We start from the raw sequence: 18,501 nt of genomic DNA on the forward strand, positions 1-18,501 counted from the left end.
GACAAAGATGTTTTCAAAAATGTTTGCTCAGACAAAGATCTTTTCTAAAACATTTGTGCGGACAAAAATGTTTTCGAAAACGTTTGTGCGGACAAAAATGTTTTCGAAAGCGTTTGTGCGGACGAAGATGTTTTCGAAAACGTTTGTGCGGACGAAGATGTTTTCGAAAACGTTTGTACGGACGAAGATGTTTTCGAAAACGTTTGTGCGGACGAAGATGTTTTCGAAAACGTTTGTGCGGACGAAGATGTTTTCGAAAACGTTTGTGCGGACGAAGATGTTTTCGAAAACGTTTGTGCGGACGAAGATGTTTTCGAAAATGTTTGTGCGGACGAAGATGTTTTCGAAAATGCTTGTGCGGACGAAGATGTTTTTGAAAACGCTTGTGCGGACGAAGATGTTTTTGAAAACGCTTGTGCGGACGAAGATGTTTTCGAAAACGCTTGTGCGGACGAAGATGTTTTCGAAAACGATTGTGCGGACGAAGATGTTTTCGAAAACGCTTGTGCGGACGAAGATGTTTTTGAAAACGCTTGTGCGGACGAAGATGTTTTCGAAAATGCTTGTGCGGACGAAGATCTTTTCGAAAATGCTTGTGCGGACGAAGATCTTTTCGAAAATGATTGTGCGGACGAAGATGTTTTCGAAGATGCTTGTGCGGACGAAGATGTTTTCGAAAACGTTTGTGCGGACGAAGATCTTTTCGAAAACGTTTGTGCGGACGAAGATGTTTTCGAAAACGTTTGTGCAGATGAAGATATTTTCAAAAACGTTTGCACGGACGAATATGTTTTTGAAAATGCTTCGTGCGGACTAGGATCTTTTTGAAAACGTTTGTACAAATGAAGACGTTTTGAAAACACTCATCTGTGTGGTGACATTTTCGAAAGCATTTGTGTGCACAGAGATATTTTCGGGAGGAAAAACGTGGCTGGAGACATTTTTTGAAAAAATAATATTTTTACAAACGTTCATCCTTCAATGTTATTTTGTTTTGAATGATATTCATATGAGAATATATCATTATATAATATGATTCCAATGACATTAGAATGATATTAGATCTTAATATTCCTGTTTTGCTGACATGAACAGACACAATACATCACGACTAGAAAATAACAAACCTGAAAACACTCTCACATGAACCCTGTCACCCCGTGTAATTATTTCAAAAGGGTGAGCGAGAGGCCTGGAGTGAGAGAGATCTGTTAGCTCTGGTGATGTAACCCAACACCCGCAGTGTCCGGCGTATGCACTCAGCACGTTCCAGCGCGTTCGCCTGAGACAGAGAGAGCGACCCTTTCCCGCACATTCATCACCACACAAACACGCACTCGGACAACCGCGGGCGCTAAAAATCACAACGCACACTTCATCCCGATTTATCAAAGCCACCGGCAGCGAGCTCAACGGGCATAAATCATCATTTGCTGACTGGCATCAGGTGCCTGAAAACAGCTCAGCTCGGCACACAGACACATCACAGAGCTCTGATAAACGAGTGCTTGAGACACACACAGCACTGCGGGGCCAAATCCGGATACTGTGTGTGTGTGTGTGTGTGTGTGAGGCAGTATTTTTAGGTTGCACTTCTACCTAAGTTTTCTCTCGAAAACTGAATGGGCATATCTCTGAAACAATATCATGATAATACCGTGAACTGCAATAAAAGCACTGATTATCGTTGCTCTAATGAGTTCCTCAGACATTTCACATTATTTAATGTAACTATAAACGGATAAAAATATCGTATTGTGCGTCACTTCACACTCGTATGAATATAAATGAACAGTGCGTAATCAGAATGCAGCATCGCAGAGGAATTAATCATTTAAATCATTTGGATGCTGATCTGACACTCAGTGACTACATTAGAATAATGTCAAGAGTTTGTTCTATCATAAAGTTGTGTGTGTGTGTGTGAGCGCGTGATTACCAAGCACTAACGCTTTGGCTATCGTTTGCTCCTGTGTGAAAACTGTAACACTGTGCGTGTAGCGAGTAGCAGGTCAGGGTGTGTGTGTGTGTGTGTTATAATGGCTCGTGATGATCGTTGTGTCTGTTGAGTCACACTGTTTAGGTCGGCAGTGCACTGAAGAGGCTCTTTCAAACTTAACAGTGCTCATCAGTGACATCACACACCGCGGGTTCACTCACACACACACACACACACACACACACACACACACACATAGTGCATGAATGTGTAGCAAAACTCGGGCCTCTGCTGTCGATTCCCCTCAGTAATTACTACACAGGGACAACAAGCAGAAAGATAACTGCACAGTATTTCCCTCCTAAACACTTCATAGGGACACTACTGTACCTCATCACCCCACTAAACACTTCATAGGGACACTACCGTACAGTATTGCCCCGTTAAACACGACATAGGGACACTACCGTACATTATTGCACCAGTAAACCCTACAGAAGGACATACAGTACATCACTACCCCATTAAACACTTCCTAGGGACACTACCATACATCATCACCCCACTGAACACTTCATAGGGACACTACCGTACATTACTGCCCTCCTAAACACTTCATATGGACACTACCATACATCATAACCCCAAGAAACACTTCATAGGGACACTACCGTACATCATAACCCCAAGAAACACTTCATAGGGACACTACTGTCCATCATCACCCCACTAAACACTTCATAGGGACACTGCTGTACATTACTGCCCTCCTAAACACTTCATAGGGACACTACCGTACATCATAACCCCAAGAAACACTTCATAGGGACACAACTGTCCACCATCACCCCACTAAACACTTCATAGGGACACTGCTGTACATTACTGCCCTCCTAAACACTTCATACGGACACTACCGTACATTATTACCCCACTAAACACTTCATAGGGACACTACCGTACATCATTACCCCACTAAACACTTTATAGGGACACTACTGTCCATAATCACCCCACGAAACACAACATAGGGACACAACTGTACATCATCACCCCACTAAACACTTCATAGGGACACTACCATACATTACTGCCCTCCTAAACACTTCATAGGGAAACTACCGTACATCATAACCCCACTAAACACTTTATAGGGACACTACCGTACATCATAACCCCACTAAACACTTCATAGGGACACTACCGTACATCATAACCCCACTAAAAACTTCATAGGGACACTACTGTACATCACTGCCCTCCTAAACACTTCATAGGGACACTACCATACATACATCATAACCCCACGAAACACAACATAGGGACACTACTGTACATTACTGCCCTCCTAAACACTTCATAGGGACACTACCATACATACATCATAACCCCACGAAACACAACATAGGGACACTACTGTACATTACTGCCCTCCTAAACACTTCATAGGGACACTATCGTACATCATAACCCCATGAAACACAACATAGGGACACTACTGTCCATTAATCCCCCAATAAACACTACAGAGGGACACTAAATCGGGGCATTATATGTGCTGATGTAGAAGGCATCTGCATGTTTGTACACTACATCATTTATCATCTCAGCTCGAGCACACACAATGACACACACTTTATGCAGAAAGACATTTGTGTATACACACACGCGCGCGCACACACACACACACACACACACACACACACTTTTTTCTATGCACAAGCAATTAGATATAATAGCTTTTGAGGAACGCGTCAGCACTGACACAGGTTGTCATCTTTTGGCCATGAAAAAGTGGTGTCTCATTTGCGAAAGGTCTCGCAAGAGTCAACAGCCGCCGGCACTGATTAGTGTTTCACAGCTTTTGTTTGCTAACTGCTTTCGTGTGTCACGTCCTTCCTCCTTGAGTCCATCAACCATGGGCAAATTGAAACATAAAAAAACCCTAAGTGCACAACAAAAGGTCACCTTCATGCTTCCATTTTTTCTTGTGCAAATAGATGAACATTAGATGAGATGAGGAAGAGATTTTTTTTTTCTCCAGTGGTTTAGGGGGCAGGGAGGCGGTGCATTCACACACGGGAGAGCTTTGGCTAAAACTTAAAAGAATTTTTGGTGAAAAAAAAAGCTAGTTAGCTAAAGAAGCAAGATTTGTCTCTGACAAGGAGGCGTGGCCTCTGTGCTTCAGTCCCAGTGAAGGAGGCATGATCTCTGTGTTTCAATCTCAGTGAAGGAGGCGTGGTCTCTGTGCTTTAATCTCAGTGAAGGTGTGATCTCTGTTTCAGTCTTCGTGAAGGAGGAGTGGCCTCTGTTTCAGTCTCAGTGAAGGAGGCGTGGCCTCTGTGTATCAGTCTCAGTGAAGGAGGCATGGTCTCTGCTTTAGTCTCAGTGAAAGAGGCGTGGTCTCAGTGTTTCAGTCTCAGTGAAGGAATAATGGCCTCTGTGTTTGTCTCAGTGAGGGAGGCGTGGCCTGTGTATCAGTCTCAGTGAAGGAGGCGTGGCCTCTGTGTATCAGTCTCAGTGAAGGAGGCGTGGCCTCTATCAGTCTCAGTGAAGGAGCCATGGTCTCTGCTTTAGTCTCAGTGAAGGAGGCGTGGCCTCTGTGTTTCAGTCTCAGTGAAGGAGGTGTGATCTCTGCTTCAGTCTCAGTGAAGGAGGCGTGGCCACTGTGTATCAGAGTCAGTGAAGGAGGCGTGGCCTCTATCAGTCTCAGTGAAGGAGCCATGGTCTCTGCTTTAGTCTCAGTGAAGGAGGCGTGGCCTCTGTGTATCAGTCTCAGTGAAGGAGGTGTGGTCTCAGTGTTTCAGTCTCAGTGAAGGAAGAATGGGGCGGCACGGTGGTGTAGTGGTTAGCGCTGTCGCCTCACAGCAAGAAGGTCCGGGTTCGAGCCCCGTGGCCGGCGAGGGCCTTTCTGTGCGGAGTTTGCATGTTCTCCCCGTGTCCGCGTGGGTTTCCTCCGGGTGCTCCGGTTTCCCCCACAGTCCAAAGACATGCAGGTTAGGTTAACTGGTGACTCTAAATTGACCATAGGGATAGGCTCCAGCTTGCCTGCGACCCTGTAGAACAGGATAGAGCGGCTAGAGATAATGAGATGAGATGAGATGAGATGAAGGAAGAATGGCCTCTGTGTTTGTCTCAGTGAGGGAGGCGTGGCCTCTGTTTCAGTCTCAGTGAAGGAGGCGTGGTCTCAGTGTTTCAGTCTCAGTGAAGGAAGAATGGCCTCTGTGTTTGTCTCAGTGAAGGAGGCGTGGCCTCTGTGTATCAGTCTCAGTGAAGGAGGCGTGGTCTCAGTGTTTCAGTCTCAGTGAGGGAGGCGTGGCCTCTGTGTTTGTCTCAGTGAGGGAGGCGTGGCCTCTGTGTTTCAGTTTCAGTGAAGGAGGTGTGTTCTCTGTTTCAGTCTTGGTGAAGGAGGTGTGGCCTCTGTGTTTTAGTCTCAGTGAAGGTGTGGCCTCTGTGTTTTAGTCTCAGTGAAGGAGGCGTGGCCTCTGTGTTTCAGTCATAGTGAAGGAGGTGTGGCCTATGAACTTCAGTCTCAGTGAAGGAGGCATAGTCTCTGTGCTTCAGTTTCAGTGAAGTAGGCGTGGCCTCTGTGTTTCAGTCTCAGTGAAGCAGGCGTGGCCTCTGTTTCAGTCTCAGTGAAGGAGGCGTGGCCTCTATGTTTCAGTCTCAGTTACGGAGGCGTGGCCTCTGTATTTCAGTCATAGTGAAGGAGACGTGGCCTCTGTGTTTCAGTCTCAGTGAAGGAGGCGTGGCCTCTGTGTTTGTCATAGTGAAGAAGGTGTGGCCTCTGTGTTTCAGTCTCAGTAAAGGAGGCGTGGCCTCTGTGTTTCAGTCTCAGTGAAGGAGGCGTGGCCTCTGTGTTTGCCATAGTGAAGAAGGCGTGGCCTCTGTGTTTCAGTCTCAGTAAAGGAGGCGTGGCCACTGTGTTTCAGTCTCAGTGAAGCAGGCATGGCCTCTATTTCAATCTCAGTGAAGGAGGTGTGGCCTCTATGTTTCAGTCTCAGTTAAGGAGGCGTGGCCTCTGTATTTCAGTCATAGTGAAGGAGACGTTGCCTCTGTGTTTCAGTCATAGTGAAGAAGGCGTGGCCTCTGTGTTTCAGTCTCAGTAAAGGAGGCGTGGCCTCTGTGTTTCAGTCTCAGTGAAGCAGGCATGGCCTCTATTTCAATCTCAGTGAAGGAGGTGTGGCCTCTATGTTTCAGTCTCAGTTAAGGAGGCGTGGCCTCTGTATTTCAGTCATAGTGAAGGAGACGTGGCCTCTGTGTTTCAGTCTCAGTGAAGGAGACGTGGCCTCTGTGTTTCAGTCTCAGTGAAAGAGGCGTGGCCTCTGTGTTTCAGTCTCAGTGAAGGAGGCATGGCCTCTGTGTTTCAGTCTCAGTGAAGGAGGCGTGGCCTCTGTGTTTCAGTCTCAGTGAAGGAGGCGTGGCCTCTGTGTTTCAGTCTCAGTGAAGGAGACGTGGCCTCTGTGTTTCAGTCTCAGTGAAGGAGGCGTGGCCTCTGTGTTTCAGTCTCAGTGAAGGAGGCGTGGCCTCTGTGTTTCAGTCTCAGTGAAGGAGGCGTGGCCTCTGTGTTTCAGTCTCAGTGAAGGAGGCGTGGTCTCTGTGTTTCAGTCTCAGTGAAGGAGACGTGGCCTCTGTGTTTCAGTCATAGTGAAGGAGACGTGGCCTCTGTGTTTCAGTCTCAGTGAAAGAGGCGTGGCCTCTGTGTTTCAGTTTCAGTGAAGGAGGCATGGCCTCTGTGTTTCAGTCTCAGTGAAGGAGGCGTGGCCTCTGTGTTTCAGTCATAGTGAAGGAGACGTGGCCTCTGTGTTTCAGTCTCAGTGAAAGAGGCGTGGCCTCTGTGTTTCAGTTTCAGTGAAGGAGGCATGGCCTCTGTGTTTCAGTCTCAGTGAAGGAGGCGTGGCCTCTGTGTTTCAGTCTCAGTGAAGGAGGCGTGGCCTCTGTGTTTCAGTCTCAGTGAAGGAGGCGTGGCCTCTGTGTTTCAGTCTCAGTGAAGGAGACGTGGCCTCTGTGTTCAGTCTCAGTGAAGGAGGCGTGGCCTCTGTGTTTCAGTCTCAGTGAAGGAGACGTGGCCTCTGTGTTTCAGTCTCAGTGAAGGAGGCGTGGCCTCTGTGTTTCAGTCTCAGTGAAGGAGGCGTGGCCTCTGTGTTTCAGTCTCAGTGAAGGAGGCGTGGCCTCTGTGTTTCAGTCTCAGTGAAGGAGGCGTGGCCTCTGTGTTTCAGTCTCAGTGAAGGAGACGTGGCCTCTGTGTTTCAGTCATAGTGAAGGAGACGTGGCCTCTGTGTTTCAGTCTCAGTGAAGGAGACGTGGCCTCTGTGTTTCAGTCTCAGTGAAAGAGGCGTGGCCTCTGTGTTTCAGTTTCAGTGAAGGAGGCATGGCCTCTGTGTTTCAGTCTCAGTGAAGGAGGCGTGGCCTCTGTGTTTCAGTCATAGTGAAGGAGGCGTGGCCTCTGTGTTTCAGTTTCAGTGAAGGAGGCATGGCCTCTGTGTTTCAGTCTCAGTGAAGGAGGCGTGGCCTCTGTGTTTCAGTCTCAGTGAAGGAGGCATGGCCTCTGTGTTTCAGTCTCAGTGAAGGAGGCGTGGCCTCTGTGTTTCAGTCATAGTGAAGGAGACGTGGCCTCTGTGTTTCAGTCTCAGTGAAAGAGGCGTGGCCTCTGTGTTTCAGTTTCAGTGAAGGAGGCATGGCCTCTGTGTTTCAGTCTCAGTGAAGGAGGCGTGGCCTCTGTGTTTCAGTCTCAGTGAAGGAGGCGTGGCCTCTGTGTTTCAGTCTCAGTGAAGGAGGCGTGGCCTCTGTGTTTCAGTCTCAGTGAAGGAGGCGTGGCCTCTGTGTTTCAGTCTCAGTGAAGGAGGCGTGGCCTCTGTGTTCAGTCTCAGTGAAGGAGGCGTGGCCTCTGTGTTTCAGTCTCAGTGAAGGAGGCATGGCCTCTGTGTTTCAGTCTCAGTGAAGGAGGCGTGGCCTCTGTGTTTCAGTCTCAGTGAAGGAGGCGTGGCCTCTGTGTTTCAGTCTCAGTGAAAGAGGCGTGGCCTCTGTGTTTCAGTCTCAGTGAAGGAGGCGTGGCCTCTGTGTTTCAGTCTCAGTGAAGGAGGCGTGGCCTCTGTGTTTCAGTCTCAGTGAAGGAGGCGTGGCCTCTGTGTTCAGTCTCAGTGAAGGAGACGTGGCCTCTGTGTTTCAGTCTCAGTGAAGGAGGCGTGGCCTCTGTGTTTCAGTCTCAGTGAAGGAGGCGTGGCCTCTGTGTTCAGTCTCAGTGAAGGAGACGTGGCCTCTGTGTTTCAGTCTCAGTGAAGGAGACGTGGCCTCTGTGTTTCAGTCTCAGTGAAGGAGGCGTGGCCTCTGTGTTTCAGTCTCAGTGAAGGAGGCGTGGCCTCTGTGTTTCAGTCTCAGTGAAGGAGGCGTGGCCTCTGTGTTTCAGTCTCAGTGAAGGAGGCGTGGCCTCTGTGTTTCAGTCTCAGTGAAGGAGGCGTGGCCTCTGTGTTTCAGTCTCAGTGAAGGAGGCGTGGCCTCTGTGTTTCAGTCTCAGTGAAGGAGGCGTGGCCTCTGTGTTTCAGTCTCAGTGAAGGAGGCGTGGCCTCTGTGTTTCAGTCTCAGTGAAGGAGACGTGGCCTCTGTGTTTCAGTCTCAGTGAAGGAGGCGTGGCCTCTGTGTTTCAGTCTCAGTGAAGGAGGCGTGGCCTCTGTTTCAGTCTCAGTGAAGGAGGCGTGGCCTCTGTTTCAGTCTCAGTGAAGCAGGCGTGGCCTCTATGTTTCAGTCTCAGTTACGGAGGCGTGGCCTCTGTATTTCAGTCATAGTGAAGCGTGGCCTCTGTGTTTCAGTCTCAGTGAAGCAGGCATGGCCTCTCTTTCAGTCTCAGTGAAGGAGGTGTGGCCTCTATGTTTCAGTCTCAGTTAAGGAGGCGTGGCCTCTGTATTTCAGTCATAGTGAAGGAGGCATGGCCTCTGTGTTTCAGTCTCAGTGAAGGAGGCGTGGCCTCTGTGTTTCAGTCTCAGTGAAGGAGACGTGGCCTCTGTGTTCAGTCTCAGTGAAGGAGGCGTGGCCTCTGTGTTTCAGTCTCAGTAAAGGAGGCGTGGCCTCTGTGTTCAGTCTCAGTAAAGGAGGCGTGGCCTCTGTGTTTCAGTCTCAGTGAAGGAGGCGTGGCCTCTGTGTTTCAGTCTCAGTGAAGGAGGCGTGGCCTCTGTGTTTGTCATAGTGAAGGAGACGTGGCCTCTGTGTTTCAGTCTCAGTAAAGGAGGCGTGGCCTCTGTGTTTCAGTCTCAGTGAAGGAGGTGTGGCCTCTGTGTTTCAGTCTCAGTGAAGGAGGCGTGGCCTCTGTGTTTCAGTCTCAGTGAAGGAAACGTGGCCTCTGTGTTTCATTCTCAGTGAAGGAGGCGTGGCCTCTGTGTTTCATTCTCAGTGAAGGAGGCGTGGCCTCTCTCCCTGAATTACGCTGTATTGCATTGTAAATCTGCTTTTGATTTGTTGATCCTGTGTAGTGAAGCACACTGTAAAGCAGAAGCACACACTCCTCGTGTCATAAATATTCCAAACAAACAAGGAGTAAATCAAATTCATTGCTGAAGATGAAGATCCTCAGAAATTGACCTCCCTCTCACCTCTCTTTGTTCACTTTCACTCTTCTGTGCTTTTCATCATCTCTCATTTGCCCTTTCCACTCCATGCATCATCTTCTGGTTTTTTTTTTACTCCATTATATATTCCTTCACACTTGGATTTTGACGCTGCACAGCTTTTTATGTAACACACGCTCAGTGCTGAAGATGTGTCTGCCGCGTGCAGCAGCTGAGCCAAAATAGATCAAATGGTAAAATATTGCTGTTTCTTGTGTGCCTGTGTTTGCGTGAAGAATCGTGGATCTGTTCGAGATTCTGCACGGGGAACCGGGCTCTTTTTCCAGAAACGTTTCAGTGCCTGCGTCGGCAGTGCTCGTTTTCATTACGCTGACTGCAAACGGAGGGAAATGGAATAACAGATCAGAGCAGACTTTTCTTCCTCACCCCTGATGAGACTGGAGGGTGATGAACAGTTCTCCTCGGGGGAAGAGGGAGGCAAAGAATAGCATTAATGCTCATTCAGCTACCTATGGAGTGTCACTATATCACATTTTGTGGGACAAGCACCATGTGTAGTGTTTATTAACTGGAGTGTACAATCTTCTCTCTATGTAGTGTCCCTATGTAGTGTTTAATGTGGTTAATATACAATAGGGTGTCTATGTAGTGTCCCTATGTAGTGTTTAATGTGGTTAATATACAATAGGGTGTCTATGGAGTGTCCCTATGTAGTGTTTAGTGATGTTAAAGGACAATAGGGTGTCTATGTAGTGTCCCTATGTAGTGTTAAATGAAATTAATGTACAATAGGGTGTCTATGTAGTGCCCCTATGTAGTGTTTAATGAGGTTAATGTACAATAGGGTGTCTATGTAGTGTCCCTATGTAGTGTTTAATGAGGTTAATGTACAATCGGGTGTCTATGTAGTGTCCCTATGTAGTGTTTAGTGATGTTAATGTACAATAGGGTGTCTATGTAGTGTCCCTATGTAGTGTTTAGTGATGTTAATGTACAATAGGGTGTCTATGTAGTGTCCCTATGTAGTGTTTAGTGATGTTAATGGACAATAGGGTGTCTATGTAGTGTCCCTATGTCGTGTTTAATGAGGTTAATGTACAATCGGGTGTCTATGTAGTGTCCCTATGTAGTGTTTAGTGATGTTAATGGACAATAGGGTGTCTATGTAGTGTCCCTATGTAGTGTTTAATGAGGTTAATGTACAATCGGGTGTCTATGTAGTGTCCCTATGTAGTGTTTAGTGATGTTAATGGACAATAGGGTGTCTATGTAGTGTCCCTATGTAGTGTTTAGTGATGTTAATGTACAATAGGGTGTCTATGTAGTGTCCCTATGTAGTGTTTAGTGATGTTAATGGACAATAGGGTGTCTATGTAGTGTCCCTATGTCATGTTTAGTGAGGTTAATGTACAATCGGGTGTCTATGTAGTGTCCCTATGTAGTGTTTAGTGATGTTAATGGACAATAGGGTGTCTATGTAGTGTCCCTATGTAGTGTTTAGTGATGTTAATGTACAATAGAGTGTCTATGTAGTGTCCCTATGTAGTGTTTAGTGATGTTAATGGACAATAGGGTGTCTATGTAGTGTCCCTATGTCGTGTTTAGTGATGTTAATGGACAATCGGGTGTCTATGTAGTGTCCCTATGTAGTGTTTAGTGATGTTAATGTACAATCGGGTGTCTATGTAGTGTCCCTATGTAGTGTTTAGTGATGTTAATGGACAATAGGGTGTCTATGTAGTGTCCCTATGTAGTGTTTAGTGATGTTAATGGACAATAGGGTGTCTATGTAGTGTCCCTATGTAGTGTTGAATGATGTTAATGTACAATAGGGTGTCTATGCAGTGTCCCTATGTAGTGTTTAATGAGGTTAATGTACAATAGGGTGTCTATGTAGTGTCCCTATGTAGTGTTTAGTGATGTTAATGTACAATAGGGTGTCTATGTAGTGTCCCTATGTCGTGTTTAATGAGGTTAATGTACAATCGGGTGTCTATGTAGTGTCCCTATGTAGTGTTTAGTGATGTTAATGGACAATAGGGTGTCTATGTAGTGTCCCTATGTAGTGTTTAATGAGGTTAATGTACAATCGGGTGTCTATGTAGTGTCCCTATGTAGTGTTTAGTGATGTTAATGGACAATAGGGTGTCTATGTAGTGTCCCTATGTAGTGTTTAGTGATGTTAATGTACAATAGGGTGTCTATGTAGTGTCCCTATGTAGTGTTTAGTGATGTTAATGGACAATAGGGTGTCTATGTAGTGTCCCTATGTAGTGTTTAGTGATGTTAATGGACATAGGGTGTCTATCTAGTGTTCCTATGTAGTGTTTAGTGATGTTAATGGACAATAGGGTGTCTATCTAGTGTCCCTATGTAGTGTTTAATGATGTTAATGTACAATAGGGTGTCTGTGTAGTGTCCCTATGTAGTGCTTAGTGATTTAATGTATCTATATAGTGTTTAGTGATGTTAATATACAATAGACTGTCTATGTAGTGTCCCTATGTGGTGTTTAACGTGGTTAATGGACAACAGTCTGTAGACGTAGTGTCCCTCTGTAGTGTTTAGTGATTATACTGGAGAGCAAGCCCCATATGTAGTATTTATCTGTGTATTAGATCTGGTCAAAGAGCCGTTGTCTACTTTTGTTTTTCTTTTTTTTCTTTCTTTTTTTATTATTCTACGAACACAAAGGCTGGACAATCAAACAAAATATCGACAACAGACAAAGACGAGTGCACAGACAGTGAATACAGGATGTGTGATGAACGAAGGGAAGAGGTAGAGTTTTTAAGTGCAAATTAAATCCTTAATTGATTCATACAGGATCAGTGATTTATAGTATGTACACCGTACCAGTCAAAAGTTTGTGCACCCCTACTCATTCATAGATTTTTCTGTATTTTGACCATTTTCTCCACCGCAGAATAATACTGAAGACACCAAAACTCTGAAACAACATCCTCTTCTGCTTTTGTTTTTCAATCTGGTTTCGCAATCACAAATTTTTGATTCGCACAAACTCACGTTTATGAAAAGTACCATATGGTTGAGGTTCGGTCGAAGGCAAGGTCGGCGCTCATCGCTTGTCTTTTGAAGTGTTAGACCGCGCCTCTTTCACGAGAACTGACAGGCACAGAGGCCACGCCTCCTGCACTTGAGACAAGAAATCTGTTTCTGAACATTCCGAACAATAAATTCCACATCGTCTCGATGACTTTTATGAATGGACACAGGTATGTTGTAAAAATGATGACCATTTCAGTGATGTGTGAATATTTGCACCTCTGGTGATTTTATTGCGTGATTTTCTCATCCTGTCAAGGACATGATGGCTGGAGGTGGCTCTGTGATTTCTGAGTTGTAATGGCCCTCCTGCCGTCCCGCGAAAGAGCAGCAGGGATGCCCTTCCACTTTGTCCTTGACAACATGACAGTCAGACCTAGTGCTGTGTTATTGAGTCTCTTTCTCTCTCTCTCTCTCTCTCACACACACACACACACACACACACTCCTTCCCCCACTCTCACCAACTGATTGGAGTCTTGCTGCATTTGCTTCAATGCTGTCCAGAGGAAAGCCGTTGAGGTCAGCAGGCCATCGCAGGTTCTATTTTTCCGTTTCAGAAACGACATCCTGTGAGAAATTTACCAAGTGCAATTTCACTGCTTTTTACCTTTCAGTCTTTCATGATTTGGACGTTTGACATGTGTACAAGAGCCAGTCTGCATGTAGCTCTTAAAGAAAAGGAAATTAAATGGCTGCTCCTGGAGTGAAAAAAGTACTCGAGCAGAAAGTCCAAACTGAGGCGAAGTAAACAACCATTCATCACCAAAGCACAAGTTTACTGTACCACCAAGCACTCCAAAGGTCAAAAAACAATATCTTTATTTGACGATTAATGGAGATGAAGTCAGGTGTTCGCTCTTCACCAGTGATTTTATAGCCAATCATGACCAAGAATTGTCAGGAAGAAGTATTGGCCATGCTTTCGATTTTTGTCAACCAAACCGATGTTTGCCAATCACAGCTCATGTCAAGAACTCCTTTCACGGAGCTGAAAAAGTGGCAGGTGATGTCATAGTGTGCATCATTTACATATCCATTGAATTGTCACGATGATTTGCATGTCATGAAGAATAACGAGTCTTGTTAGTGAGCGATTTGAAGATTTACAATGTGCTGATTCGAAAACACTACTTTATTGGCACGATTCCAATCTAACGAAAAATAAAAGCGTGACTGTTCTTGGTGCATCGATCTCGATTGCTGATACGAGCGAGAGAGAGTAAAAGTGTTGTCATGGTTACAGTGTGCCCGTGGAACACGCAGGACCCATTTTGATGGGTGTTCATTTTGGATGTAAGAAAAGAAGCAACCAGTTTATTGTTAGCATAATGGAGTTTATGCTTGACCTCGCATTGTACATTTGACGAGCCAGACTGTGCCCAATGAGTTTTTATAAAATCATTTTGAGTTAAAAAAAAAAACGGAAACGTCTCATCTCATTATCTGTAGCCGCTTTATCCTGTTCTACAGGGTCGCAGGCAAGCTGGAGCCTATCCCAGCTGACTACGGGCGAAAGGCGGGGTACACCCTGGACAAGTCGCCAGGTCATCACAGGGCTGACACATAGACACAGACAACCATTCACACTCACATTCACACCTACGCTCAATTTAGAGTCACCAGTTAACCTAACCTGCATGTCTTTGGACTGTGGGGGAAACCGGAGCACCCGGAAGAAACCCACGCGGACACGGGGAGAACATGCAAACTCCGCACAGAAAGGGGAAAGGGATAACAGATCTTTTGGATCATGAAATAAAATATAGTCAAAACTCAAAGCAGAATCAAGCCTTCCATGTTCCATCTCGCTTTTCATTTTCACCTCCATTTTCGATCTGTGGCGCAAATCTGAAATCTGAAACGGACGATTAACGTTGAAACGTCCGCCTTCATTTTCTCACTAATTCCAGCTTACATCAGGCCCCTGTGCTTTAATAAGGCATGGATGGCTCCACTCGGTGCTATGCAAGGACAATTATGTGATTGGTTCCACTATCCATGCCAAATGTAACAGTTTGGATTCTGACCAAAGGCTTCGTCAGCAACACACACACACACACACACACGCTCACACCAGCAGTAATAATCTCACCGAGCTGAATTAAACCCTTGGCACCTTTTTAATTCATTCCCGGCAGGACGGCTGTGACTAAACATCTTTATCGTCTATAAGCACTCCTGATGAACGACTCGCTCTTCTCCTAATGACCTCGACACACACTGGTGTGTGTTCTTAAAACCCGTTATTTAGCTGAGCCATAACCTTTGGGTTGTGGCGTTGGGCTGTTCGGTTGGAGCTTTTCAGTAAATAAGCTGTCGTGTGTGTGCAGGTGTGGATTAATGAGGGGGGGTCAGACCGAGACAAGTGTTTTGGTCGGATTCTGCGCCGATTATTAAATAAATAAATAAATAAATAAAACCGCAGTACCCCCAGGAGAGCTCATTAGCCCAGTAGTACCCTTCCTGAGGCCGCTCATGCCCTGGATCCTTACGTCCTCCTGGATGCCGAATAACGAGAACAAAACCTTGGGAAGAAATCAGAAATTTGTGGTCCATTACACACACACACACACACACACACAAACAAGCAATGTGTGCCCTCAAACCATCTCTTCTCCCTTGTTTTAATTTGTTGATTCTCATAATAGCAGCTCGTGAGGGTGTTTTTAAACCTACCTGGAGGTCATATAAGAGCTATTTCGATCTAATAATGTGGGCATAAGCCATAAAAAACAAATGTCTGTGTGCAGCGATGAAAATGGCACCATTGGCACCATCAACACCTGTGTGACAGAATATAGGTTGGGTAAAGCACATTGTTCCAGTCACAGAGACAAACAGGCAAACGGAGTGAGAGGAAAATGTCTCGGTGTGTGTGTGTGTGTGTGTGTGTGTGTGTGTGTGTGTGTGTGTGTGTTTGCTTGTACTTGTACAGTGTGTGTGTGTGTGTGTCTAAATCAGCTCAGGCTCAGACCTGTAATAACCACATATATTCGATGCTGCCTGTAATGCTCTTATGATTTAGTAATGCTATTTTCTGTGATTTGTTTCTGTGTGTGTGTGTGTGTGTGTGTGTGTGTGTGTGTGTGTGTGTGTTAGTGGACGGAGGCTGGAGCGAGTGGAGTAAATGGTCAGCATGCGGGGCCGACTGCACCATGTGGAGGAGTCGGGAGTGTACTCAGCCTGCACCGGGTACCGGCGGCAAAGCATGCCAGGGTCTCGACCTGCAGTCACAAAACTGTACGAGTGAACAGTGTCCACAAAGTGAGTACACAACGAGTATACTGTCACACAATACACAGATTTGCACAAATTAATCAGTGAATCAGTATGGGGAATTTGCTACTTTAACCAGTACGTTTTAGCTATGAGTTCTGTGGGTTTAGCAAGATTGTTGCGAAAACAGTCACAGCAGACATTTGTCTTTCTCCATAATTTGAGGTCACTCTGCGCCAGCGTCGGACTCAGGTAGGAGGTGTGGTCCAAAGTAATTCAGTCGATAAATCATACCTACTGTATGTACACAGGTTTATATTAATGCATACGTTCTCGACTGGTACCAAAATCCAGAATTGTGACACCCAAAGGCATTTTTGAGACAAAGTCGGCAAACAGTCTTATTTTGTCAATTTGGGTGTGCCGAATCCAAATCTGCAATATGCCGAGCTCTATCTGACCTCTGTTGACCTCTAGAGGTCATTGAACTTTGGGCCTGTAAACGTCTCAGCTGAACCCAGTTTCTCAGCTTTCTAAGGAATGAAATGTACTAAAATGATTAATGAAGTTACCAAATGGCCTTGTTTGTTAAATGTTTGGGTGCTGAATTCATTTTTCATTTGTAAAACGACATATGACCTCTGATAACCTCAGGGTCATTAAACTTGGCCTATAGGCCTATGCATTTAACGGCATTTTTAAACTGACTTTACTCCCCCAAAAAGAATATGAACAGACAAAAAACAAATAGAAAGGAACAAATACAACATTAAATGCCAGTCCATGTACATGTGACTTACTTTTCACAATGAGAATGCCTCGGCGATCACCTTACATAACATTGCATTACATTTAGCGGTTATTGTTTATACAAAGCTTCTGAAAAAAGGACAGATTCAGCAGCATACAAAATGTGGGGGCATACAGGGTATACAGGTTAATCAGGGTTAGTATATATGAGAGTTTTTTTCTTTGTTTGTTGTTTGTTTTGTTTTAAACGGGGTAAAGCCTTTACAAAAAACAAACAACAAAGAAAAAAAACTCTCATATATACTAACGTGTAGTGGTTAGCGCTGTCGCCTCACAGCAAGAAGGTCCTGGGTTCGAGCCCCGGGGCCGGCGAGGGCCTTTCTGTGCGGAGTTTGCATGTTCTCCCCGTGTCCGCGTGGGTTTCCTCCGGGTGCTCCGGTTTCCCCCACAGTCCAAAGACATGCAGGTTAGGTTAACCGGTGACTCTAAATTGACCGTAGGTGTGAATGTGAGTGTGAATGGTTGTCTGTGTCTATGTGTCAGCCCTGTGATGACCTGGCGACTTGTCCAGGGTGTACCTCGCCTTTCGCCCGTAGTCAGCTGGGATGGGCTCCAGCTTGCCTGCGACCCTGTAGAAGGATAAAGCGGCTAGAGATAATGAGATGAGAATATACTAACCCTGATTAACCTGTATACCCTGTACGCCCCCACATTTTGTATGCTGCTGAATCTGTCCTTTTTTCAGTAGCTTTGTATAAACAATCACCGCTAAATGTAATGCAATGTTATGTAAGGTGATCGCCGAGGCATTCTCATTGTGAAAAGTAAGTCACATGTACATGGACTGGCATTTAATGTTGTATTTGTTCCTTTCTATTTGTTTTTTGTCTGTTCATATTCTTTTTGGGGGAGTAAAGTCAGTTTAAAAATGCCGTTAAATGCATAGGCCTACAGGCCAAGTTTAATGACCCTGAGGTTATCAGAGGTCATATGTCGTTTTACAAATGAAAAATGAATTCAGCACCCAAACATTTAACGAACAAGGCCATTTGCTAACTTCATTAATCATTTTAGTACATTTCATTCCTTAGGCCAAGTTTACATTAGACCGTATCTGTCTCGTTTTCTTCGCGGATGCACTGTCCGTTCACATTAAAACGCCGGGAAACGGGAATCCGCCAGGGCCCACGTATTCAACCCAGATCGTGTCTGGTCCGGTGCTGTGTAAACATTGAGGATACGCGGATACGCTGTGCTGAGCTCTAGCTGACGTCGTCATTGGACAACGTCACTGTGACATCCACCTTCCTGATTCGCTGGCGTTGGTCATGTGACGCGACTGCTGAAAAACGGCGCGGACTTCCGCCTTGTATCACCTTTCATTAAAGAGTATAAAAGTATGAAAATACTGCAAATACTGCCCATTGTGTAGTTATGATTGTCTTTAGGCTTGCCATCCTTCCACTTGCAAGTGATAAGTGACGCGCATGCCCGATATGCACTGGGATCACACACACAGCGGCTCAGTCCCGAATCACTGCTCGTGCGCTTCACTCGCGCACTCTGTGAGCTGCGCAGGGCCGGAGTGAGTGCGCACCCTCCAGAGGGCACTCGCTGTTCAGGGCGGAGTGATTTGGAGCGCAGGATGCCTGCGGAGCCGAGCCGCTGAGGAGAAATTTACACATTACACATACACATTTCAACTTACGTGCCGTCTAATTAGTCATGTGATTAGCGTATCCGTGTATTGGCGTTGCTATGTGCATGCGAATCGTGTATTGGCGTTGCTGTGTGCACGCTAATCGTTTTTAAAAACGTTAGTCTGATGATCCGCTGATACGGTCTAATGTAAACCCCACCTTAGAAAGCTGAGAAACTGGGTTCAGCTGAGACGTTTACAGGCCCAAAGTTCAATGACCTCTAGAGGTCAACAGAGGTCAGATAGAGCTCGGCATATTGCAGATTTGAA

General features: G+C 45.7%; 1 protein-coding gene across 5 annotated transcripts in view; it reads left to right on the top strand.

Moving 5' to 3' along the window:
* unc5a (unc-5 netrin receptor A) overlaps positions 1 to 18,501 on the top strand; it is a 404,105-nt gene that overhangs the window by 295,992 nt on the left and 89,612 nt on the right. For all 5 annotated transcript variants that reach the window (XM_060901162.1, XM_060901164.1, XM_060901165.1 and 2 more), the window contains one exon: positions 15,666 to 15,830. In XM_060901162.1, coding sequence (XP_060757145.1) covers positions 15,666 to 15,830 — 165 coding nt within the window. The remainder of the gene's footprint in view (positions 1 to 15,665; positions 15,831 to 18,501) is intronic.

This window comes from Neoarius graeffei, chromosome 20 (genome assembly GCF_027579695.1).
Source record: "Neoarius graeffei isolate fNeoGra1 chromosome 20, fNeoGra1.pri, whole genome shotgun sequence".
In the NCBI taxonomy this organism is placed as follows: domain Eukaryota; kingdom Metazoa; phylum Chordata; class Actinopteri; order Siluriformes; family Ariidae; genus Neoarius; species Neoarius graeffei.